The 27,328-nt window shown below is 44.1% G+C and overlaps 1 protein-coding gene across 1 annotated transcript in view; it reads left to right on the forward strand.

The window, feature by feature from the left end:
- The window catches only part of trip4 (thyroid hormone receptor interactor 4), a 52,548-nt gene extending 25,819 nt beyond the window's left edge, over positions 1 to 26,729 (forward strand). The window contains exons 11-12 of the mRNA XM_010875781.4: positions 1,951 to 2,053; positions 26,469 to 26,729. Coding sequence (XP_010874083.2) covers positions 1,951 to 2,053; positions 26,469 to 26,533 — 168 coding nt within the window. The 3' untranslated portion in view covers positions 26,534 to 26,729. The remainder of the gene's footprint in view (positions 1 to 1,950; positions 2,054 to 26,468) is intronic.
- Positions 26,730 to 27,328: the final 599 nt, after the last annotated feature.

Consider the following 27,328-nt stretch of genomic DNA (forward strand, 5'->3'; position numbering starts at 1 on the left):
ACGCCTGGGTTCTGTTTGTCAATAGTTTAGCTGAATATCTGAGTGACATTTCGCGTGTGCCCACAAGTGTTATTCCTCTAGTACTGTAAATACGCCGTGAATATTTTGTGGAATTATACTGCTAAAATTGCTAGTTTCTTCTTTAACTACAGAGAGAGAACAAAAACCGCGGTGGGGTGTTCTTGTTCATGAACCTGAACAGCAGTTGAAGGAAGGACAGTAGCAGGTGGCTCTACTGTGGTTTATGACCACTGTCAATGCAGTCATTCTGTGAGAGACTTGTCAGTCATTCTGTGAGAGACTTGTCAGTCATCCTGACATTCTGTAACAGAATGACACATTTGTGTCACTAAATGAATAAAAAATTCAAATTATTGGTAAAAACACTAATTCATGGTTAGGTAAAATGTTTCTCCTGTGATCCTTCATAATTCTTCCACTTCATTAAATAAAAAAGTCGTAGAGCGTTACAGGCTTTGGCTTTTCTATGGATTTGTTTTTAAAAAGCTGCTAGTGGAAGTCTGATGGTTCTTTTCTCACGGAGCCTCCTAGAACGTTGACAGTTGGACTCACATTGTGGATGAGCATAGATTTCCCCAGTGCTGGTTACCTCATTAATTAGGATGTTTTCCAACAATAATTGCCCAGCCGATGTCTAAGAACTGTCAGCACAGTGCCTTGATCCCACTTTGTCTTATTTTTATTTAATTCCTTTATTTATTTTCCCAAACAATGTCTGTGGCATATCTAATGGCTATCAGTGATGGATGTCTGTGTCTATTCCCTACAATAGTGGCTTGGCCAGCATCCAAAAGGCATCCCCACAGATGACTTTCAGTACCCATTTTAGAACACCCACAACTCTATTATTTTGGTGTGTGTCATCATTGATTCCTTTTTTTTTTTGTTTGTTTTTGAGCACAATTATTTCCAAGGTTAGTTACTAGCGAACTTAACAGACATTCCTAGTGGAGAGTGAATGTCTACATACCCTTTACAATCTTTACGTTTTGCTGTCTTAGAAGGTTTTTGAAAATGAACATTTTGCTCTCAAGTGTCTTAACTGCTAAATTGAGATTTTTTTTTTTTTATAACACCCAAAAGTTTATACTTGGTGAAAGCCGATAACCCATTGATTAGAGTAGCCAGAAGATTACTAAATCTAATTGCAAAACTGTCAAGGTGAACAATTTGTTGTTCTGTTTGTGAGCAGGACAGTTTTTCCTGTATTTTATATTCAGTTTTGGAGGAAGATCTGAAGATTTAATGACAAGCTCTAGTATCTGATATTTCTGAGACTATTGTGATACTGGGAGGAGACCTAAATTATGTCCTAGATTGGTTTTGGGATACATAAATCAAGAATGATGTATGAGGGATAAATAATATGCAGGGCATATTCCTTTCACTGACTTCTGTGATCATGTGAAATATGACTTTGTAGTCTCTGATGACATTTATTTAGCCTTCTCCTTGATACTGGATGACATTGTAAACTGAGAGTGATGGTGGAGGTGTCATTATTTCCTCTGTATTATCTTTTTGTGTTTTTCTTGTGTTATTTCTATATTAAAAAAAAACATTTTAAATATGATAGATGCTTATTTAATGTAAACTGTGCAAATCTTTTAATTTAAAAAAAATTAAAACAAGTATTTAAAATGTAACAGTGCTTAAGCTCCGCACTGCATTTCATTCCATTGCCTAAAAAAATCTTATTACCAGCTAACATAAACATACTTCAATAAAATTAATTGTAGTGTACTATCCTAGCGTTACTCTGATAATAGCTCTGTCTAGATTCTGTCCATGTCATTTTTAACAAGAGGATATTTTCGTGTTGAAGCTTTAAACACACCTAATGTCATCACGGCTGTACAGTGTATATACAAGGAAGCACTCTTGAAACTGACAGTTACACTCCTGTGTTTCCCATGTCTCTCGCTGCAGTTTCCTCAGACCTGTGAGGAGTCTGGCTCTCCGTTTGTCTTCGTCTGCACCAACCCGCAGGAACTGGTGGTGAAATTCCCCATGAAAGGAAAGCACAAGATCTGTAAGTCCTGCCTCTTTTATGTCTTGGAGGAAAGCCAAAGGAATTTAGGTAGCGCTGTTTTGAGGGCTATGAAATTCTTACACAAGCTCTGTATGTGTACGCATGCACTCACATATACACACACTCAAAAAGCCTCTCTGAGAGCTGTCTGTAAAGACATGATTTTGCTGTCAGGTTGCCCTGGGGATGGGAGAGGCTATAGCTAGCTGCAATGTTGTCAGTTTGTTGTGTGAGTTATAATAAACCCAGAGCACATTTCCCGGCTGTGGCTGGAAATTTAAAATGATGTACGTGCAAGCTCTTATATTAATATTTCACAAACACCAGAGACATAAAGGGTTGTTTATGTCCGACTCTCCTGTCCTGGATCCGGCGAGATTGATCGCAGGTCTTTTGGACATTGAAGGTAAAAAACGACTGCCCTTCAGTAGGGGTCATTTGGGTTTTATTGCAAAGTTAAAATCGAAGAATAACGAAGAGAAATCGAAGAATTAAGCATGCTATTTTATTTGCAGAGTAGGACCAATCCTATTCATTTGCAATGTTACTCTCATGCATTAGTCATTAGTACAAACAAATATCTTGGATCCCTGACTGACTACAGTTACTTCCATGTCAAGGGATCCATCCTACAATGATTATTTGAAGAAATAAGAAAATGTTGGTTGCACTCCCTGTTATTATGTTGTTGTTTTTTTGTTGTTGTTGTTATTGTTCATATAATTATTAAGAGCTATCACATTTTACATTTACGTTGTCTGCATAAAGGATTTCCTTTGTCTCCAGCCAGTTCATTGTTGTATCATTATTGCATCTTCCTTCCATTTCTTACCTTTGAAGCCAATATATTGCCTCTTATGAGCCAGCCTCAGAAGGCCTATAACCATCTCAGGGAACGACCTGTGTGTTTGTGTGTGCGTGTGTGTCAAAGGGGGAAACCTGCACCAAAATGCTGGGTGAGGTATGTAGAAGGTCAGCTGCTGGAGCCAGGAGGACTTCTCCGCTGCTCTTTCTCTTCCCCACCCCCTGTTTCCACCTGGGTCTGTCCCTAGCAGGGTTAAGGAGCCGCCAGCGCTGCTCTGGTTCAGGGAGGCCCAGGGGGAGTGCTCTTCACCCCTTTAGTGGGTCAGAAATGCTCTTCTTTTGACCAGCTTGCTGCCTCAGACCTGAAGGGGCGCCGGAGCATTGAAGGACTTGGCCAGCATTAACACTTGGCTTGAAGGGCGGCTAGGAAACACCTTTTAACGCTGTCATGTTTTTTTAAACATTTATGTTTAGTATGTTTTTTCATGATGTGCATGTTTTGTGTGCGTGCGTGCATGTGTGTGTGTGTGTGTGTGTGTGTGTGTGTGTGTGTGTGTGTGTACATACAGTTTTCCTACTTGCAAAGCATGTAGAGGTCTGTAATTTATATCATAGGTACACTTAAAATGTGAGAGACGGAATCTAAAAAATCTTTTAAAAATCCAGAAAATCACATTGTATGATTTTTAAATAATTAATTTGCATTTTATTGCATGACATAAGTATTTGATCACTTACCAACCAGTAAGAAGTCCGGCTCTCACAGACCTGTTAGTTTTTCTTTAAGAAGCCCTCCTGTTCTCCACTCATTACCTGTATTAACTGCACCCGTTTGAACTCGTTACCTGTATAAAAGACACCTGTCCACACACTCAATCAAACAGACTCCAACCTCTCCACAATGGCCAAGACCAGAGAGCTGTGTAAGGAAATCAGGGATAAAATTGTAGACCTGCACAAGGCTGGGATGGGCTCCAGGACAATAGGCAAGCAGCTTGGTGCAAAGGCAACAACTGTTGGCGCAATTATTAATACTAAATACTATGTGATTTTCTGGATTTTTTTTTTAGATTCCGTCACGCACAGTTGAAGAGTACATATGATAAAAATAACAGACTTCTACATGCTTTGTAAGTGGGAAAACCTGCAAAATCAGCAGTGTATCAAATACTTGTTCACCCCAAAGTATGGGGACTTGATGTCCCCACAAATTCAATAAAAAATTCAGTTTGGACCAAGTGTTAAAACTTGGATTCATTTCAGGGTTAGGCATTTAGGGTTAGCGCTAGGAAATGTTTTTATTGAGGTTAAGGTTAGGGTAAGTGTTAGGATAGGAAACCTTTATTTCTAGGTCAGGTTTCTCGGGTCTCTACAAGCATAGAAGGACAAACGTGTGTGTGTGTGTGTGTGTGTTCATAACCGGTGACTTTCCTCTTATTGTTCCCATTCACACGCTGCTTTCCTGTTGTATGTGAACCACATCAACAGTCAGGACGAAGGGATCTGAAAGTCCACCTGGTTGTCGAGAGCGATCGGACAGACATGACAAGGGTCTCCCCCATTTTTCCCTCCCTATCTTTGTCTTCCGTCTTTTATCTGAACATTTCTTTCCCTCTCCTTTTTATGAATATCTCTGTAATGTCTCCATTTCTCTCACTTCCTGTCTCATTGTGCGAACATGAGCAGTTGGGCCTTTAAAAAAGACACAAGTGCAGACACGTGCAGACACACACTGCATTTAAACACACACACACACACAGACGTGTGGTGTGCTTAAGTCATAAGAAACGCACAAACACACACACACACACACCCTTGATTTGGATCAATGTTGCTGCCATGGCCAAATTAGCCAAATGGTCTGTCAGCTGGAGAGTCAGAGACTCATTTCACACGATACTCCTGAGAGCTGATCCACGGTGGTTCTGCATCTGCCTGCTGGCTACACCGTTTACGGTCTCTCCGGTTAAACAGCGCATGCTGGGGAATGGACCCCGCTGACAGAGAGTGACTCGGTCTGTCTTCAGCGCCTCTCCATTTCCACCTTTCTTCATTAGGGCCCCTGTTCATTCGGTTTTATGTTAGCAGACATTACAGGGCAAAATATTGCGTGTTCTCTAGCGCTCGAGGCACACGGTTAACAGATGTATGTGAACAGTATACATCAGATTTCACAGCACCTTGCGTTTCAGCGCATACCTGATTAAGTGCTGATGGATCCTTTGCAAGCCCCAGGAAGAAAAATGTAATCTGTTTATTTAAAGTGAGTATGTACCCTAAAACGTCTGGTTACGCTAGCCTAATACGCTTTCTTGTTTGCTCTGCCTTTAATGCTGTGTATACAAAGAGCGCCTTCCAGCTGTCTTGTCACAACACCAGCACGCAACAGAAAGCACTGCAATATGGATATGTTGCTGCTGTCCCCCAGGTTTCGCATGAATATGGAGATGGTTTCATAATCCCACTAAAGTGAACCGGGGAAGGGGGTGGCCCCAGTAACTATCTCCTGCTGTATTATCTCACAGTTACCTCTTTGTTTTACCCAGTAAAAAAATTTTAAAATGGGATTGACACAGAGAAAGCCAATTAGCCTAACCAGCGTACAGGATTTTCTACCAAGTCAGTCCTTCCTGTTTTGCCTCCTCTGTAACGTTTTTCGTATTTTTTCTTTCCTTAACTCATTCCCAGGGAGACGGAAGGAGGTTAGCGAGAGAAGGAAGTCCTCTTTCTCTGTTATTTATTCATGGATTCCATTTAATATTCATGCTTTTTCCAGGGCTATCTGCGGAGGGGAAATTTGCTGCCCTCGAGGCGGCGAACTGTGGCCGAATTCAGGTTTCGGCTCCACCGAGCCTGGTGGATGAAGGGAAGGAGGGTAGAAACGGAGGGAGGTTTAAGTGTTCTCCGGTGAACGGGGGAGCGGCCTGTGAGGGGGGCAGGCTGTGTTTGTCACCGATCTGTCCGCCGGTTAATGGGGACAGGAAGGCTGGACTGCACAGGACACTGAGGCCAGGCAGTAACACCATGGCAGGCATTGGTGAGCCCTCGGCAAAGGCCTGTAGTGATGGAATAGAACCAGCCTCTAAGGCAGCTTGCTCTGCAGTCTTTCCTCAGCTCTTATTTCTTTCCCCAACACTGTATTTTTTCGTATTTCCCTCTTCAAGCGGGCGTGGAGAGTTCTTAACAATAGGACTCAATGATGTCTCTACTCTAACGGAGCAAAGCCACTTCACAGTACGCCCCCCATCTCTGTCTCGGGTCTCTCCCTTCCCCACATTCTGCCGCTGGTCTCTCCCTTCCCCACATTCTGTCTCTGATCTCTCTGGTCATGGTTATTGAAATTGACTAGATAACCATGGGTTTACAGAGTCTGTGGGAGTATGAAGAGTTGTGTGGTAATCTCGAAGGTTTCCGGCAGAAGGTGCTGGACCATGTATGGTGACAAGGATCGTGAATTTCAGCCGCAATCTGTTTGGTATCGTTAGATACAATGCTTTTTCCCCGCTTTTTAATGCACCCAACTATTAAAGCAATTCAATCCACTTACTATATTCAAGGGCTTTGAATTCATGCGTAGTTAAAAAAAATAATAATGTGTGGGTTTATTTCAGCCAATCTTGTTGGCCTCACCGTGTCGCCAAAGCATACTATGAATACCTAGTTCCTCAGTACTGTTTACCCAGAAGGCTTTTCACCATAACATTACTCATCTCAGAAGTGTCCTTCATCAGTAGAAGGCGTCCAACTCGCAAGTGAATAGGACATTTGGCCCGGGTGGTAATTGCCGTGATCCAGGAACCTGGTGGCTCCACGGTTCCCTCTGACTACAAACACACCTCGACTCCATTCCTCACTACGTAAATGGGTCAGACCCCCTGAACACACATGAATAAATAATGCAGAGAATACCCGGGGTGCTGGGATACCACCTCAGTGACATCACTCCCCCCGCGACCACATGGTTTAACCCTAAATCCTGGGGGGAGTGGGGTGAACTTCCCTGAAACCCCAGCCCCGCGAGTCAGTGCAGTGTCTTTCACCTCCACTCTAGAGGGCTCTATATACAGGGTTTCCTGTGGAAGTGGGCAAAACCCCAGCAGCTGGGTGGGTCCCCGAAATAACCTTCTGCCAACAGAAATCTCTATCTTAATTTGATCCTAGTTTTCTCAGACGGTCGCAACAAAGAGGCTGAGATGAAAGAGTTGAAATTCCAATTAAGCCGTAATGACCCTGTCGAGTGTAGGGTGATACTGGTCTTGCCTGCTGTGTGTTTGCCCCTAACCCATCTGTATGTTTAGCTTTGACCCGCTCTTAAAATTGAACCTTAGGCTGTTTCCTACCAGAGGCAAGGGCCTTCAACTCACTTGCCCCCACCCTCTGCCAAGACAGCCTTTTAAGCAGTGATTAAAAATGAATGCTTTGGTGAGAGGCAGAGCGAAAGAGAGAGAGAGAGAGAGGGAGGGATTGAGGGGAAGGAACGGAGGGGGAAGCGAGAGGCAAGACAATGCTGTGGTCGAGAACAGAGGCCAGCAGCTGCTCACTGATAGCGGTTTGGAAGGTCCCTTCGGTACTCCACAGTGTTCTGCTCTCTGCGTGCCTGCCATGAATATTACATGAGCCCACTACAGGGCCCCTAGTGTGAGCCCCCCAAGAGAGGAGAGCGGCCATGGTACCGGAGTGTACGCGGAGTCAAGGCCGTCCGGCAAGGCCCCTCCTCATTCAGGATCCGCAGGGTGACGCACCAGGCACCAGACCAGCTCTCACACGGATTCATCTACGAGGCTGACTCAGAGGACTGAAGTCTCGTAATGTGTCAAAAGCAATTAGAATGAAGTTCACCCACAGAAGGGTTGCAGACATCTGCTTTCACGGGACGCGTGACCAATTTCTCTACTCACGTGTTTGGCTCCGGAATGCCACCATTTCCCCATTCTTAGCCCGAAGAAACAAAGCTTGAATATATCGCAGTGGCAAGGCCACCCACTTTTCTTTTCTGCGATTGAGAACTTTTTTTTTTAAACAGTGATGGTACAATTGAAGCGGCCAGTATTAGGGGCCGGCTGTTATAAGCTATTGGCCTTTACCCTAATTGCCTGGCCGTTTAACACAAACACCTCAAGGCCCGGGGAAGTCCTGACCCCCGAGTTCAGCCCTTGATGAGCTGAGGCATTTAACTCCCAACCTCCATCGTTCACCATCACCCTCTTCCTCCGTAGTCTTTTGTGACAGTGTTTCACTGACTCCATTATCCTGCTGTAATTTGCACTTAGCCACCTAATCTCTCTAATGTGACTCTCCCAGTGCACTTTGCACACCTTCTCTCATTTTAACAGGGGACATCCTCTGAGAATGCCAATTTACTGGATAATGCTGAAGAGGAATGTGCTATCTGCTCATTACGCTCACCTTCCTGTTTCTGCACTCTGTCATTGCCCCTAACTCACTTCTTACATAATTTGTTAATTCTGTCCTATTTTGTTGTTGGTGTTTCCGCTCCAGGTGTTATTTGCAATGCTAATGAGGCACGGCAGATAGCAGTGGTTTGTAGCGGGGGAACCTGGAAAGATGGTGATGTGATTACACAGACCGCCAATGCACAACAGCTATTCTATTAAAGAAGGCCTAAGCGCTACACACTTACGTTTGGGGTTGTGCTCGCTTCTGCAACATTCTCCTACTCCTCCCAGAACCCATGAGACCTGCAGAAGGAAAAAACACAAATTAAAGCATGTGGTGTTCTTCCTCAGGATGAGCACTTAAAAACAGTTAATAGTTCAAACTTACCTTGAAGAACTAAAACCATGTTCCGGGGTATTCGCTGTCGTGGATTTTGCCTGTCAATCTCTGTTTACTTCAAGGGCTTGTGGTGTCTTTATGCATCATGTTTGCTTGCTTGCTCCGCTTTGCTCACTCCCATGTTAAGACCGAGAGATGTGCTGATCTGTCCAAGCTCTTGGATGGGTTTGGAATTCCACATGTAAGCCCTCAGCAATCAGGCCGACGTGTCTAGCATTCCCTCTCGCTAATTACCTGGAACCAGCAAAGCTTTCCTCTAAATCTCAACTGGGTTCATGTGCCTTGCAACAGATCTCATGTCCCAGTTTAGCATCCTAGCAGGTTAATCTCTGGAAAGGATCACGTCTTTTCCCTTGATTTTTCACATTGAACTTCACATCTGAAAATAGTAATCCTCTTCTTGACTTGTCAGATTGAATTTGGGAAACCGGAGAGGTTCTCCACTAAATCAGTTATGAGGAAGATGTCAAACGCTTGTGGCTTTATCTCAATCCAATTCCTCTTGCAGGCAACTTTCGCTAAGTACTTCCTGTTCTTTAGCTTAGCACAGCCAAAGCAAGTTAAAAGCCTGCAGTGACTAGATCTACAACAGAAACTAAAGGAAGTGATTAATACAATTGTAGACAATTGTACAGTAATATACAGTAATGTGGAAAATGTAAGCGCACCCTTGTATGTAGTCTTTTCTTAATATATATTTGGACACGTATACAGTTAGGTCCGGATATATTTGGACAGACACAATTGTCATAATTTTGGCTCTGTATGCCACCACAGTGGATTTGAAATTAAAACTAAGCTCAACAATGTTTTTTGGCAGTCTAATCTGGCCCTTCTATTCTTGAGGCTTTTGAATGGTTTGCACCTTGTGGTGAACCCTCTGTATTTGCTCATGTGAACTCTTTATGGTAGACTTGGATATTGATATGCCTACCTCCTGGAGAGTGTTCTTCACTTGGCTGGATGTTGTGAAGGGGGTTTTCTTTACCATGGAAAGGATCCTATGATCATCCACAACTGTTGTCTTCCGTGGACGTCCAGGCCTTTTTGTGTTGCAGAGCTCCCCAGTGCATTATTTTTTTCTCAGAATGTACCAAACTGTTGATTTGGCCACTCCTAATGTTCCTGCTATCCCTCTGATGAATTTTTGTTTTTGCAGCCTAAGGATGGCCTGTTTTACTTCCTTTGAGAGCTCCTTTGACCGCATGTTGTGGGTTCACAGCAATAGCTTCCAAATGTGAATGCCATACCTGGAATCAACTCCAGAACTTTTACCTGCTTAATCGATGAAGAAATAACAAAGGAATAGCCCACACCTGTCCTTGAAACAGCTTTTGAGTTAATTGTCCAATTACTTTTGGTCCCTTGAAAAAGAGGGAGCTACATATTAATAGATCTGTAATTCCTAAACCCTTCCTCCAATTTGGATGTGAATACCTTCAAAATAAAGCTGAGAGATGTAATTAATTCAGCCCATATTCATGATTTAACTGTAACATGAATATATTTAGGTAAACAGCAAAAATAACTTGTCAGTGTCCAATTATTTCGGCTAATTTACGACCTAATTATTCTTTGATAAAGGTAACCCAATTTAACAAATCACACAAAACTAATGGAAGTTCCCTGGACATGGCCATTTTGTTTCTGCACTTCTTTTTGTTTTGATGGATATAATCTTAGTGTAATTTGTTAAACTAAGTTTTGTGTGTCTGTTAGTAGTATTGAAGTGAAATTACATATTCATATGTCCAAATAAGGATAGATAAAATGAATCTTTCCAGGGGGTGTACTTAGTTTTTCACATGACTGTACATCTGTTATAAATTACTTAATAGATCCATGGGGAGACACTTGAAATAGCATCACCTGAGACCACAGCAGGTGGTATTAGCTTCAATGTTTCAGGAAAATTCTTCTGTGGAATCAGTGGGAAGTGCTACGCACTTTTTTTCAAATATGCATACATTACTGTATACTTTTTAGAATGCTGTGCATTTTTCTCATGATTGCTAGTAGGATGATATTATTATTTGTATATGGAAAACAATCACTTGTTGGAAAACAGTTATACCCTTACCATAGTTGAGAAGGCAAATTCAACACCATGGAGTCTTTATATCAACCAATATCTACCCTGACCCTAAATACTACACATTTACTAGAATCTATCTATTCTAACACTAAATATTTCACATTTACTATAATATATCTACCCTAACCCTAAATACTACACATTTACTAGAATATATCTATTCAAACCCTAAATACTACACATTTACAACAATGTATAAATTTTTAACCATAAATACTTCACATTTACTATATCTATCCTAACCCTAAATACTTCATATTTACCAGAATATATCTATTCTAACCCTAAATACTTCACATTTACTATAATATATCTACCCTAACCCTAAATACCACACATTTAATTGAATATATCTATTCAAACCCTAAATACTTCACTTTTACTATAATATATCTACCCTAATCCTAAATACTACACATTTAATACAGTATGTCTACCATAAACCTAAATACTACCCATTTACTAAAATATTTTACCATAACCCTAAATACTACCCATTTACTACAATATTTTACCCTAACCCTAAATACTACACATTTACTACAATATATTTATGCTAACCCTAAATACTACACATGGAGTTAGTTGTTGCATTGTTCTGTACAGCGTGTTTACTTTGCTAACCACATTAGCCCAGGATCAGGCACCCTGAGCAGGATAATCCCTTGTTTGGCCTCACCCACGCACCCCCATCAATGGTGGGTCACAAAGATGTGCTACGCAGCCTGAGTTGGGCTGAGCTGTGGTGGGGGATGGGTGAGAGCAACGTAACGCTTATGTGGAAACAAGTGAGTTGGTCATTTTTAAAGTGAGTTCCCGCTCTTCCTCTTCCTTCGTGCAAGCAATCTCTGATCCAACCATACTGGATTGGTGAAAAGCTACCTAGTGATCTGAGAGAGGCAGTTGTTCAGGGGGCTTTGGAAGTTGCGGACTGAACATTTGTTTCGGTTACTTTTTATGCCACTTTGACACAGGAGATACTATTTTCATTGCTTTCAAGTGGGCTAGCTGCTAGGAAACCTACAAATCATATAGTGTCTGCAGCAATTCATTGTCCAAAATCATTCTTGCCTCACTTGGTTGCACAGGTTTTTGTTCTTATAAAATAAAAACACTAGTGGGCAGTTATCTGAACTTGTATTTTAGGGAAAGAAAGATGAGTTTGAAAGACCAATGGGAATAGCAAAGGGACTGACGAGATCAGAGTGTATCCGTCTTCTGAACTTTCTTAAAACTCAAGTAATTATTCTGTGTGGAAGCTTGAACAAGAGAAGTTAACATTATCCATTTCAGTTTGATTGTGAAAAAGGAACATTTGTTCTTGAAATTCCTTCATGTTACACAGGTGGACCTGGTTACTGGTTATATAAGAAATGTCTCTGGTGAACTCAAATATTTGTGGCTTTGGCATCTGTCTCAAATACCTCACAAAGAATTATGAACTACATCTTGGTATTTCAAGTAGTACGAGAACATAAAATACAGCTTTTAATGTTTCAACAAATGGTTTATTAGGAGCTTATAGGAATCCCTCTGCCAATATTTCATTATTAATGACATGCATTCCCTCTACAATGCAGTAATCTTAATCATTACTCCATTCCCACTAGGCGTATTTAAATATGTAAAACATTTATATTTTAAGTCTCTTAAGTCTGTCAGTCTATTTTGATTTTAGTTTATTCTTTTGTCAATGTTTTTGTTAGGAATATTACATTTCATATTTAGTGATATTTAACGCTTGTGCTTGAAATGTCAAACTCGTGTTTCCATTGAGTGATTTATCCATTGCCTGTATTTTGGCTGCATGTTGTCAGAAAGCTAGAAGAGAAGTTAACGCTTTGAAATATTACACTCTGTTCTGGTAAGCTGATGTTTTTTTCAACATCCAGAGATCCAACCCCCCAGCTGTTTACTCCCAAGCTCCACAGTTTCTTACACCTATAATGCTCTGTCACCAATTTAATCCTGGATGTTGATTAAACAACCAGCGTTCCAGTCCTGCACCTCCCTAAGGATATGTCCAAATTGTCTTTTGTATTTTTATGTCACACATGATTTTTACTCATGCTTCTATCCTGAAGCATTTGATATACAGCCAAGGTTGGGTGGATTACTTTGTACATGTAATATGCAGAAGTGAATTTTGGATTTCCCCAGACAATTTTCGATTGTTTTCCTATTGAGAGACACTAGATGACAAAAAAGGATATTACTGTTTCACTGACATTAAAGTTAGAGCTCAAATTCCCGAAAGAAACCCCGTTATTAATTCATTATTTAAAGGGTAGGGTGTGTTTCTAACTTGTTTTTTTCTACTTTAATGTCATGTTATTATTGGGGTGCATTAAAACTTAAAGTCTGTCAGATTTCAAGTCATTACATTGGGGCAGTACAATAATCTAAATATGATCAATGTTGTGATATTCACCCATGCAATATTCAAATTACTAGCTCCTGTGATTTTCTCCATTTGTTGGCCCTCCGTTAATACAACAGAAACTAAAGTTGTTGTATCTCCTCCAATATAATGTTACCAATTTAGTTTATTCACTCTCTCTATGCAAGTAGGGGGTCTAAAGAATCACAAGCGCTCTCATTCTCTGCAAGGCACATCATGTGTCATATGAGACCTCTGTGTGGCCTTAATGCCCCCCCCCAAAAATCATTTCCATTCAGCCACTTGTCTTGTCATGTCGATTGCCGGATAGTCACATGCTACATATTTCAAAAGTCTCACACTTTTTTTTTTTCAACATAAGAACACATTTAAAGTCAAGTATGGGTGTATGCAAGTCGCCACTTACAGCAAACTGTGGCACAAATGAGCCATCGTTGCTGCATCAGTGTCCTGACAAACACCCCCAGGGGAAAAAACTGGAGGGTTCCAGAACATTCCGGAGGCAGTTTGCAGGGCCATACCATTCCCTGCACAGCTGCCTCCCACCCGGACCTCGCCTGGGGAGGTATTTAAGGGTTCCCACGGAGCAGCTTTGGGCCGAGGCTGAAACAGGAGACGATGGGGAAGATGTTACACCGGTTCTAAAAAATGGGATCAGTTGCAATTAGCTAGAAATATTATCCAAATCATGCAGCCCTAATTCCAGTGGATTAAATCCTGACATCTGAAACAACTTAACTTGGAAATGCCAATTTGTTTATGGCAAATGTCTGGGATAATTCATTTTAGTTCTTGAACAAAACCCTTTACGACCAATATTTTACGTTACCTTTAAATGTTTGGTTCAGTGTAAATGGCAAGGGTTTTCATTGTTGGTGAAGCTGAGAATGCTTGCTGCTAACTACAGTACTAGTCAGAAATTTGCACACATCATTATCTTTATTGTCACTATTTTCCACATTGTATAATAATAGTGAAGACATCAAAACTATGAAATAACCTGGAATCAAGTATTAACAAAAAAAGTGTTAAACAAATCAAAATCCATAAAATGTTTTTATTCTTGAAAGTAGCCATCCTTTGCCTTGATGACATTCTTGGCATTCTCTCAGCCAGCTTCTTGAGGTAGTCACTCACCATCATTACACTCCTTCTAGACGGGTACCTGGCGTATTTGGATGGTGTCGTGATTTGTGGGGGACTCTTGGGAGCAGCATGTGTGCCGTGTACGGTCTCTCTTTCCGATCGCCTGGCTATGGCACGTCTTACTGTCAATCTGGCTAAGTGTGAGTTTGCCAGGGCGATGGTGACGTACCTTGGTCAGGTGGTAGGGCAAAGTAGTGTGCAGCTGGTGCGCGCCAAGCTGTTGGCCGTTGGCAACTTTCCTCCACCATCCGCCGAGAAGGAACTGATGTGTTCTTTGGGCATGGTAGGATACCATCGTTGTTTTTGCAAAAACCTCAGTTCTGTTGCCGCCCCTCTAACTGGGTTGCTAAAGGCTGAGGCCTTATTCGTCTGGTCCCCAGTCTGTCAGTGGGCCTTTGAAAATGTAAAGTGCCTTTGGACTTCTGTTCCTGTGTTGGACAAGCCGTTCTCCCTACATGTGGATGCTGGTCATGTGGGGGGGGGCTGGTCATGTGGGGGGGGGGCTGGTGCAGTGCTGCTTCAAGTGGACGCTCAGGGGATGGGCCAGCCGGTGAGCTTCTTTTCTAAGAGGTTTAATTGTTGTCAGTTGAACTGTTCGGTTATGAACCCCCTGATTTGGGGTTTGCAGCAGTTCGAGGTTTACGTGGGGTCTTTGCTTAGGTCCTTTGGTGGTCTACACGGATCGTAATCCTCTGGTGTTCCGGTGCTTTATGCGTTGTCCTAACCAACGCATCGTGAGGTGGTGTCTGTTTCGGCAGGCCTCTTGGATGTCCGGCACGGTTGAGGGGTGAACATCGTAGTGGTGGAGGTGTTGTCCCGGGCTCTTGACTGAGTTCTGGTTTTTGGCCGAGGTTCTTTTTTGTTTTGTTTGTTGCCTCTACGGTTGTTTAGTTTTGTTTTGGTGTTTTTGTTTTGGGGTCCTCTTGGGTCCCTGTTTTTATGGACGGGGGGGGGGGGTGATGGCCCTCTCGCTCTGTCTGCTTAACCGTCCTGTTCTGTGCAGGTTGGTGGGTGGAGCTGAGAGGGTCATCAGTGATATTGAGAGCACCTGTGGCTGGGGCTTATTAGGCTTACCTTCTCAGTCATTAGGGAACCTTCCTTCTGGAAGCATGGTGATTTTGAGTTGTTCTTAGGTTTGGTTTGGTTTTGTTCTTCACCTTCAACATATGCTTTCACCCAGTCATTCCCATCATCCACTCGCTACATTACTGATATGCTGACTACCACATCTCATTGGATTATCTATTGGTTTATTTAGTTAATAAATTATTATTTTGTAACTCATTTGTACACGTGGACTCCCTCTTTGTCACAACTTATGAGCCAAGGTCAGGACACCACCCAGTCGTGGATCAGAACATCAGTGAGCTCCTGGATGGTCTATGGCGCTACTTGGTGATGTTGGATACACCGATACAAGTCTCAGAAGTCCTCAATTGTACTCCGGTCTGGGGAACATAAGGCCCGTCAATGGCATCAATGCCTTTGTCATCCAGGAACTGCCTACACAGTCTTGTGCATTTGTCCTGCACCTGGAGGAACCCAAGGCCCACTGCACCAGCGTAAGATTTTATCCCGGTACCTAACAGCAGTCAGGGTGCCGTTGGCTAGCACGTGGAGGTCTGTGCGACCCTCCAAGGACGTGTCTCCACAGACCATCACTGACCCATCGCCAAACCGGTCATGCTGGATGATGTTGCAGGCAGCATAACATTCACCACGTTGTCTCCAGACTCTTTCACGTCTATCAGGTGCTGAGTGTAAATCTGCTCTCATCTGTCAAGAGAAGGGGGCGCCACTGGCAGACCTGCCAATTCTGGTGTTCCCTGGCGAATGCCAATCGAGCTGTAAGGTGCTGGGCAGTGAGCACATGTCCCACTAGAGGACGTCGGGCCCTCATGCCACCCACATGGGGTCTGTTTCTGATAGTGTGGTTAGACACGTGCACACCAGTAGCCCCCTGGGGGTAATTCTTTCAGGGTCTGGCAGTGCTCCTCCTGTTCCTTCTTGCAGAAAGGAGCAGATATCGGTCCTGCTGCTGTTTTGACGCCCTTCTACGGGCCTGTCCAGCTCTCCTCGTGTAACAGCCCGAATACATTTGTCAATTGTTTTTATGTAATTCGCTGTTATGCCAGTCACATGTCACTGACTCAATTAGCTCAAGTCAGCTGTGACAACGTTGGTTAGTGAATGAATCTAGTGGCTGGCCATCTGACTTGTCCTGCATGGAAGGAGGATAAGCTTAATGGTTCTTACCAGTAACCAAATGGTTGCTAGATCGAATCCCTGAGACGGCTAGGTGCTCTTGGGCAAGGTAGTTTACCCCCACTGCTCCCTCAAGTTGCTCTGGATAAGAGCGTCCGTTCAGTTAAGTAATTGTAGTTGCTGTAGTCATGGTTAAATTACTGGACGAGAATGTTCCTCTGTCTTAAAATAAGAATTTGTAAATATCTATGCCATTGCAGTGTAGAATTGCAGGAAATTAACTGGAAAACGACAGGTTTTTCTCTATCCTGTGGCATTATTTATTTGAATTGCTGGCCATTTTTTCACAACTGGAACATGTTCTCTCTGCCCCAAAGACAATTTAAGTCTCCATTGTCCAAAAAGAGGTAACTAAAATGTTCTGCTTGCAAGGTAAGGCCCAACAAATTTCACTTAGGGCTTCCGAAATAAATATATATATGGATGAATCCCCTTCTGATGACTTCAGAGGTTTGATGGCCCCATCCCTGTTTTAGACGCATTCCAGAGAGGCCCTTTGGGGAACCACTGATGTTTTGTGTGGCCAGGAGGCTGGCGGCAGCAGCCACATCCTGCTTTGTGTCAGAAGTGTTTGTTCCTCTTCACGTCTCTCTTGAGTGCACCTGAGCTTCTCCTTCCAGTGTTGTTACTAATAAAATCCTCCACCCCACCAGGCTCGCAAATATCCTTACCAGTGAATGTCAAAAGATAATATGTAGCTATAAAATACCGCTGATGCTGACAATCTGTTTGCTTATAATAGTTGAGCTCTACATTAAAATGTTTCCCAGTTTCCCCACACCAACCCCACCTGAATGACTACTCAGTTCCTTAGCCCACACCAACCCCACCTGAATGACTACTCAGTTCCTTAGCCCACACCAACCCCACCTGAATGACTACTCAGTTCCTTATCCCACACCAACCCCACCTGAATGACTACTCAGTTCCTTATCCCACACCACAACCCCACCTGAATGACTACTCAGTTCCTTAGCCCACACCAACCCCACCTGAATGACTACTCAGTTCCTTATCCCACACCAACCCCACCTGAATGACTACTCAGTTCCTTATCCCACACCACAACCCCACCTGAATGACTACTCAGTTCCTTAGCCCACACCAACCCCACCTGAATGACTACTCAGTTCCTTAGCCCACACCAACCCCACCTGAATGGCTACTCAGTTCCTTAGCCCACACCACACCCCACCTGAATGACTACTCAGTTCCTTAGCCCACACCAACCCCACCTGAATGACTACTCAGTTCCTTAGCCCACACCAACCCCACCTGAATGACTACTCAGTTCCTTAGCCCACACCAACCCCACCTGAATGACTACTCAGTTCCTTAGCCCACACCACACCCCACCTGAATGACTACTCAGTTCCTTAGCCCACACCAACCCCACCTGAATGACCATAGCCTAGACCAACCCCACCTGAATGGCCACAGCCCAGACAAACCCCACCTAAATGACCTGCCCAAGCCACCACCCCCACCCCACGCGTATCTCTTCATAATTATAGACCAAACCGTCTTAATTCGTCTGACTGCTCGTTAAGCTCTAGAGGAGCAGCGTTGAGCCCCTGGTGAACAGACAAGTCTCTCTCCCACACACCAGGATGAACTCTCTCCCTGCTCTCCAACCATAATATGTAACATAATTATATATGTCATTTAGCTAATGCTTTTCCAAAGAGACTTACAGTCATGCTTGCATACTTTACCTACGGGTGGTCCCTGGAATCAAAACCTGTATGCCGGCTTCATAGTCTGCTTGTTCTACCAGCTGAGCTCGAGAGGACCAACCAGATATATATTATTAGTGACACAACCAGATTTATATTATTAGAGACACATGCTAACTTCTTTTGCTTTCGTAAATCAGTCTGCAAGATAATCCTCAATCACTGTATGAATGTGATAAATTGCTACATAATTTTTCCGTTTGGGGGAGCTTGTTCGGCTCAAATGTTTGTACATCTCTCTCTGACATAATGCAGAAGTAATGAAAATGTCAGGAGCTTTGAAAATAGACCATATAGATATTTAATTGTTGGCCGCCCTGATCACATTATCAATGCGTTAGTGATGAAGAATGGAGCTTCAGTTATGGAGTCAGGCAGACAGACTCACACACACACACACACACACAGACCATGTCAAACAGAGTTCACACGCAGAAAGGCTGGCAGAACACAGCGTCCCTTTAAAATGTACAATTGTACATGGGTTTACCAATGCTGAAACTGCCTGAAAAGACTCTCTGAGAGACGTTACTGAGGACAAGTGTGAATACAGTGATGAGATTACCAGAATAAATCATTTTGAAAAATCTAACAGGAAGAAAAAAACAAAAGGTTTTGAAATGGAGAAGATACTACCTGCGTTTTTACAATAAGAGGAAAGGCTAATTATGGCTGCAATAAAATATTTTGCATAGCTTGTTCCTACAGATTGTGACTGTATGAATGCGATGGGAACCAGTTATATGGTGTCTCGGAATATGAGGCAGCGAGCTTTGCATTACGACTTGGTTGCCATAATTAGCAACCCGCCACCACAGCCTGAATTTAATTGTTAACCCTCTTAAGTGTTTTAATAGGAAACATGACAGCAAATTGTTAATCAGGGCTTTATTACCCCCTCCTGGTTTCCTCCCCTTTCCTTCTCTCCCTCTCCGTTTCGTAGCCATGCTGTTTTTTTGGAAGGGTTTGCCTGCTTCCTGATGAACAGTGGACTGTAACATTAGCTAGGTAAGGAAATAGGGAGGTGGTTAGCTGCTCCAGTTGTTTAATTGTCGCCAAGGCAGCTCTGTGGGTGGATGTGTGAGATGCTTGTTAGATGTGGGTGCGTTTGTGTAAACAGCATGGCTTAGTTTCAGTTTTTATGAACAATACAGCCGCCTCCATCAGGGAGGTCGGTGAAAAGGGTCCTGCATATGCCATTGGGCCTCAGGCCAAGGATTCTGGCCACGGCGTTAACTTCTAGCTTCCTTCCGCCTCACCACACATACAAACCCTTTCTCACCAATCAGGAGCCTGGGTGAAGATCGGCACTGCTGACCCCCCGCTGAAGGCAGACCCCCTGGAGACCACACCGTAGCGTTGGGCCAAGCGGTCTGCTTGACCAGCCCCCTGTGGTCTATCTGTTAGCCACTGTTAGCAGCAGTGCCACACCAATGTGACTGACCACTGGCTCCTTCAGGAGCTGCTAGCTACTTTGTTGTAAAAGTCGTGTTTTTTGAAGCCTTTTGCCGAGGCCGCTGGTTGCGCTGCTAGAACACAGCTTGTCCAAGATAGGATGTTATTCTCAAATGTCATGTTAGGCAGCTCAGTGGAGATGACAGTAAGAAGTAGGATATTATGTGACTGTCAGAAATATACATTCCCCTGTGTCTGGCTGTAACCGTCAAAAAACACGTGAAGGCCCTCCTGTCAGCTTCAAGTTGTCAGTCTTAGGCACCAATTACGTGTCACCAACAACGCTGGCCTAATTAATAAACAGTGAGCAGCCTATGCGTAATGTTTCAGAGAGATCGATATCTTGACAAAATAAGTTACAGTACCAATAACAAACTGTCCACACAAGCAGTTTCATGAAAAGGCAACCAAATAAATAAGATGGGATTCATTGGCAAGGAAGACACATGGAGAAATTCAAGATGTAGGTGGCAAAAACACTTGAACAAATGTTGGACGAGGGTGAGTAAAAAATTAGAAATTAAACGATGAAAGCATTTGGTGCCAAACGGTTGGGTAAATGCTGACAGGGAATAAGAAAGGCGGGCAAACAGTGTTTGGGTTCGGTTGCCCTTCACTACACCACGGAGTGTTTGGCCAGCAGCGTTGTGCTCCTACAGTACTCGCTCCAGAATGCCAACGCTGAGGCTCTTTATGGGGGATGGTTGCTAAGGGAACATGAGATGGGGCTGGTGTTGAATGCCAGGCATCGCGCCACTTTGTTTCCCCTTTACAGCAATGAGCATGTCACGACAACTGCATTTGTCTACTCGTGATGCAATTGGGGCGACACACGTATTAATTCGCTATGCAAATCGGTGTTGGAGGAGGGAGCTCCGCCCTGTCAGTTCCCCAGAGAGGTGCCTTGCGCTGGGGCTGACCGTTAAATGAACTGCAGGGATGTACAGCCACGTGGGAACCTAGCATAGCACAAAGACTCCCATCTCCTCAACCTGTATCGTCCTTGTGCGCGTGCGCATGCATGCATACATGCGTGTGAGTGTGTGTGTGTGAATGTGTGTGAATGTGTGTGCCTGCAGGGGTGTCACTGACGGTTGGGGATATTCAGCTTGCTGTCAACACTGACACATTTCTCCCCCTGCATCGCTGCACAGATATGCAAATGCAGCCTCCTCAGAATGCACAGCACTAGATCAGCTTCAATTTATAACCTCCACTCGCTCTCCCTCTTTCTCTTTGCTCCCCTTCCCTGTCCTTCCCCCCACCCCAACACACACACACATTTCTCTGTTTCTCTCTGTATCTCCCTGATCTCCTAGACTAGTGCCTTCTGTCTGCCTCTGTTTGGTCTCCGCTGCTCTGTTCTTGGCTTATGCCCCTGATGAAGAAATGATTGTTTCTCAGATGAAGGTGTAGGAGGCAACGCAGAGTTGGTTCACTCACAGACACAAGCTCTCTGAAGGTTTGAGTGTGTGTGTGTGTGTGTGTGTGTGTGTGTGTGTGAATACATAACTGTGTGTGTGTGTAACCCAATTAGTTCATCACCAAAGCCTTTGAAATAAGCTCCCAGACACACATTGTGTCATCAGTAATCTGGTCCCCACGTAATGCAGTCTAAATGCCACTGTCTATCCTCAGTGATCCGTCCGAAGCCCAGGGTCCATTTCCATTCTAATTACATGTGGCCAGTCAGGTTCCTTTGTGAGGACCCTTTTTTAATAACGAGTGATGTTTACCTTTTTATGGGAGTGGCTCCTTGGCTGTTAATAAACACTTTGGTTTATTATATTTTGTCCCTTTGACATTGGGGCTGTTGAGGAATTAAGTAACTAATAGAAAACCCTGGTTTAACCACACTTCGCTTCAGCTTGTTACATTTTTCTAGGTTCTCTGTATTTTCAGCCATGTGTTGCACAGTAATGTAAAACCTTTGTGTTAAAAGTGTCATTGTAGGACTTCACCAACTGCTATACAGTTAACATGTAGACAACAATAATAATCTAGGTAACATTTTGATATAATTGCAGGACATTATTTAATGGTTACGTCATTTGCCGATAGAAACAGTTTCACACCATATTGGTCTTTTATGATGGACATTGTGTTACTGTTATCACAGTTGGCTGTTTACATGCAAGTTTTCGGGACTGCTGTCCCTGTGTAGCGATAGCACTGCTGTCCCTGTGTAGCGGTAGCACTGCTGTCCCTGTGTAGCGGTAGCACTGCTGTCCCTGTGTAGCGGTAGCACTGCTGTCCCTGTGTAGCGGTAGCACTGCTGTCCCTGTGTAGCGGTAGCACTGCTGTCCCTGTGTAGCGGTAGCACTGCTGTGCCTGTGTAGCGATAGCACTGCTGTGCCTGTGTAGCGGTAGCACTGCTGTGCCTGTGTAGCGGTAGCACTGCTGTGCCTGTGTAGCGGTAGCACTGCTGTGCCTGTGTAGCGGTAGCACTGCTGTGCCTGTGTAGCGGTAGCACTGCTGTGCCTGTGTAGCGGTAGCACTGCTGTGCCTGTGTAGCGGTAGCACTGCTGTCCCTGTGTAGCGGTAGCACTGCTGTCCCTGTGTAGCGGTAGCACTGCTGTCCCTGTGTAGCGGTAGCACTGCTGTCCCTGTGTAGCGGTAGCACTGAACCGCCGATGCACCCGTGTCCTGGCTTTCCCTGTAAGAGCCCAGTGTGATTGATAACCACTGGGGAGCCGGCCTCCTTACTGGAATTACTAATTTACACTGGAGGGATCTGCTTCCCTCTGTTCGGGCACATTAAACTGGGCGACCTTTGTCGCCGGGAGATTTTTCACTCAGTGTATAAGATCTGGTTATAGCGTTATTAGACTAGAACGTGTTCCTCTTTCCCTCTTTAAAATCCTTTATATATCCAATCTACACAATCTGTTCGTTCTGGACAATGGTTAAATGTACCAATCTCAGGGAAGGACTTTCTGTGCAGCAGAAAGAATGCAATAATGGAGTTATCATGGGAACACGGACACCACCTAAGGTACTCTATATAATGACCAGATGATCTTGTCTAAGCCTTGACAACAGGGTCTACCGATTCCTATCAGAAACACTTCAAAACGGTAATCGGAGTCTCATTGAAGGGAGGAACAGCCCAGCAGACTGTGGACGGGGGCTGTGGTCAGTGTTGTGTCATACCGTGGCTTCTTCTCAGAGGTGCCATGATGTCATGTAAAAAATAACATTTGACTACACCAAATAAGCCTCACATATTTAACTAACATTTATACTCTTTCACTAATTCAGGTACACTCTATGCCCCCCCCCCCTGCAACAAAAATAATAAATGACTTGACAGTGGAGTAATTTTTGCATGAACACATCTGGCCACTGATTTCCACCACTGGGACACATTCACTTGCATTGGATTTAGCTCCCCCCTCCAAGAGAATTAAATCTGGTTCCACAAGCCCCGTTCTGTTTGTCTGTATCCCGTTCCTGGCTCACCGCCCTCTCCCCCCCCCCTGTATCCAGCCCACCTGAACCCCTCCACCCGGTCCCTGGACAGTGCACCAGAGAGCAGGTGCCACCGAAAGGCGCGTCAGACCCTATTTGGGGAGGCGGCGTGGAAACGCGGCCACCCCGTTTCCTCTGAATCACGAGCTGGCCACGCCGCCGTTTCCCCCCCATCCCCTCCTAAACCTGCCAGAAAGGGTCTGCCGTCGCTTCTCGCCTGCTGCGGTGTGTGTGCGTGACTAAAGCAGCGCGGCGCCAACAGCAGCAGTGGAAATCACTCAGCCGTTTCAGCCCCTCGGTGTCTGTGAAGAACGCCTCAGGGGTAGAATGGAGAGGGGGAGAGAGGCTTCCTCCAAGGGGAGGCTGCCTGCAAAAACAGCAAGGCAACCCAGTCCCTCATACAGCAGTACAACCTCCTCTTGTAAATCTACCAACCAGGGCACAGGAAGGGAATGTAAATTAGGTGTGACTAACACTGGGGCTGGTTTGCTTTCAGCCCCCCCCCCCCCCTTTGCCTCCTGAATGATTTGTACACAGTCCACTTGGCCGCGGTGATCTGTGTGCAGCCAGGAGATGTGGGCTACGCCTGGCATATAGGGAAGAGACTCTTGTTGCGCCGATTACGAGCTTGATTGGAAGATGAACAAGATGGCTGCCATGGTGTCGGTCCTGTACCGTGGCTTTTGGCCACCGTCTATTTTTAACATATATAACTTGTATAGTTATAACACAGCTCGGTTGTGTTATATATAACAGCACAGTTATATAGTATGTATAATTAGTGTTTACACACGAGGCTGTACCACAGCTGCATATCTATGCAGGCTATTCAGCTATTTTACACAATAATATGCTCCATGTTTCTCTAAGCCCGACTGTCCTCATCATCGTCCTCTGTTGGTATGAAGTAATTGCTTGTGGCATGAGTGCACCAGCCTTTGTTTATATTTGCATAGGAACCATAAGTCAGAGCACCTCAGTGAACGGCTGTAGTCATTGTTCCTTGTTCTTCCCCTGTAATTATTGGATTATAAACAGCACCCAACGTTGTTTATGGTCATCCCAAGCCTGAAGGGTTTTGTTGCTGTGATACTGAATGCTCCCGCGACACAGCTTACTGCACCGTGTTTTTTTTTGGGCTCCGGCGGTTGCGTTCTGAGGCTGGATTGTGAGCGTGTTGTCGAAACCTACCCGTTATGAGAGAACAGTGTGTGTATAGGATGGGATCAGAGTAATGGAGTGCAGAGACAAGAGATGTGGCTACATATCAAGCTGTGTGTGTGTCTGCGCTCTCTGATAGGGGGTGTATTTTACGGGCCTGATGATAGAGCACCAGCCCTCTGTAGACGAAAGATTGGGCAGCTTGCAGAGCCTATAGGTAAATAAACCTCACTACGGCACCCACCCCACCCCCACCGCCCCCCAAACAGAGCACCAATCAATGGGAAATTATCTCAGTCGATCGATGAGACATTGGCCTCTCTCTTTCGGTCGCTCTGTCTTTTTCCCTCTCTATCAACTGCCCACTCTTTCCCTTGTCTCTTCCTCCCCAACCCTCTCTCTCTTTTCCACGTCCTGAGTTTTCATTTTCACAGCAACGCTGCAGCTCAGCAGCCCCTCCAGCCATTAACAGAAGGGGCCTAGCTTCAGCAGGCATTAGCACTTCCAGACACAATCAGTCGAGCTGGCCAAACGCTTACTCTTAATTATGCACTTGAAGTGAACTATCGGCTTGCAATGTCTGGCTTGGGGTTGTTAGGCTCTAACTGTCCCACGGTTTATCGCTTGGAGAGAAATACTATTTGTTTTAATTCATATGTGAAGAAGCAATCGGATTTGAAATATATATATTTTTTGGTAATAAATAAACAGTACATACTAGTGTTAAAGCCAGAGTATATGTTGTAACAAAACCAGTGATCAGGTTTGGATTATGCAAGAAGGATTCATGAACGATTTTTGCACACTTCAGGGCAAATGTTTATTTAAAATTACCCCAGTCATCTGTGTTGTTCAGCATTCCCAAGCAGTCAGCCGTCTCATTTGGCCATCCAGAGTATTTTTTTTTTTTTGCTGGCTGTCAGAATTCAAAGGCACTCCCTTTGCTATGGAGGTTCTGCTTCAGGCATAACAGAGACACACAGAAATAATACACTGTCAGTGTTTGAGACATGTTTGGAAAAAGCAAACAGTACTTCTCCTTCACAGCCTGCTTACACCACCACTGCCCAGGTCTAATGTGACGAGACAGACAGAAAACATAAGTGACAGCCATTGCTGACTATATCTTGCATCCTATTTTTCCTACTTCAGCCACTTGGAAACTAGCATTATGTGGTTACTGTTTGAATAGTATAAAGGGTTCCAGGCTCGGGAGTGCTATGTTATTAGGCGTTTTGCTGTTAACTGCTCGCTATCTAACCAAATATGATGCTGGGGAGGGATTGTTTTCAGGGGGCCGACATTTGTCATGAATGACCTCAGTGGCAAATGGAGATATGCAAAATGTTAGCAATAGCTATTAGAATTTAGCAGATACTTGCATGTTTGTGTTACATTTATTTAAATGGCTTGTTATGTACCTCATGCTACCAGAACGGCTTTGACAGTATACGACACCAATGAGTGCCGTTGAAAAATAGCCATGTTGATAACTACGCTAACAGAAATGCTAATTCTAATTTGAGACGTGTTAATGCAAAAGCTTGAGTACTGGCTTTCAGTCCCTGTCAGCAAATGGGCACATGAAGCAGGCCTAAAAAGCAGGGACCTGCGTAAAGCAAGTTGCTGATATGCTCACTGTGCCATGTCAGTAGGCTCAACTTTGCCTGTATTCTTCATCCCAGATTGTTGTATGATAAATTCCCCCAAAGTAAACCACATTCTAAAGGAATGGTTCCATCCAATTGAACGCTATGTAAGCAGTGTTTGGACCTACTTAGAAGTATTGCACACCGTAGCCTTAGCATATATATTTTGACATCATATTTTAAAGAGACACATGGTTAGATGTACCCAGTATAATCAAGCTGTGGGCTAATCTGTGGTAGCAGCAGGATAAACAGCCTCGCTGGCTTTTCCCCTCACAGCACCACCCCCATCTCCACCAACCGCCTTTAATCAACAGGCCTTGAGCTCTCCAAAAGGTCACTCTGTCCCTTTGATGGTGTTTTGATTCATTCCTTCCTCCCTCTCTTCCCTCCAATCTCCCCCCTCCCTTCCTCTCTGCTGTCCCCCCTTTCACAGTCAAGCTGGAGAGTCGGTATCACAGGGGTGCCAAGCTGGGGCTGGTTCAGTCGGTGGACGTGTGACGGAAGAGAGGACGACACAGAATTCAAAGTGCGGACAAGCTAGATGAGAGGCTGAGGTTGATGTTGGCCAACGTGGGTCCCATACTGACAACCGTTTAGCGAGAGTTTTGGGTGGAAAGTTACTGCCCAAGGTCTCCACATTCTACTGTGGAGTGTGCTCTTGAACTATTTCTGCAATAAACAATGTCTAAATTTGTTTCTGTTGTTTTTTTCCTCCCCCATGATCAGGAGAAATCCCTAAAGAAAAATGTTAGCAGTTAAATTAAAGGCAAAGTGATTATACTCCTTCTGTAATGTAAAAAGCAACTATCAGTAATACTTAAAAAATCTCCCTCTTCAGCAACTACCTTCTGAGCAAGCAAACACTATTTTCTCCAGATTACCCCTGTCCAAGTATTGCAGCGTGAAGAGCGATGTATTGTGTAAGCTACTTACTGATGACAAACAACATGGCTCAAGTAGATGATTATGGGCAGACCTGTGACTAAACTGACTGGTAGTGTCAGAGAAAACAGAGAAACAAGTACATTTTTACAGGAACTGGATGATATGACTTGCCTGTATCCAGGTGGTAGAGGTGAGGGTGAATCTGGTAGAGGTAGACCAAGACTGCTGTAATTATTCAGCTGTGTGTACCTAATCATAGGCAGATATACTTGATATACCTTATGGAAAGACATCTGGACACTAATGTACCTGGTAATAATTATTATTATTATTATTATTAACATAGCCGCAGACCAGTCAAGGGGCCCATGCTGACTGGTCTGAAACTACGTTTTCCAAATTGTGGTT

Source organism: Esox lucius, chromosome 2 (assembly GCF_011004845.1).
Source record: "Esox lucius isolate fEsoLuc1 chromosome 2, fEsoLuc1.pri, whole genome shotgun sequence".
Classification (NCBI taxonomy): Eukaryota; Metazoa; Chordata; class Actinopteri; order Esociformes; family Esocidae; genus Esox; species Esox lucius.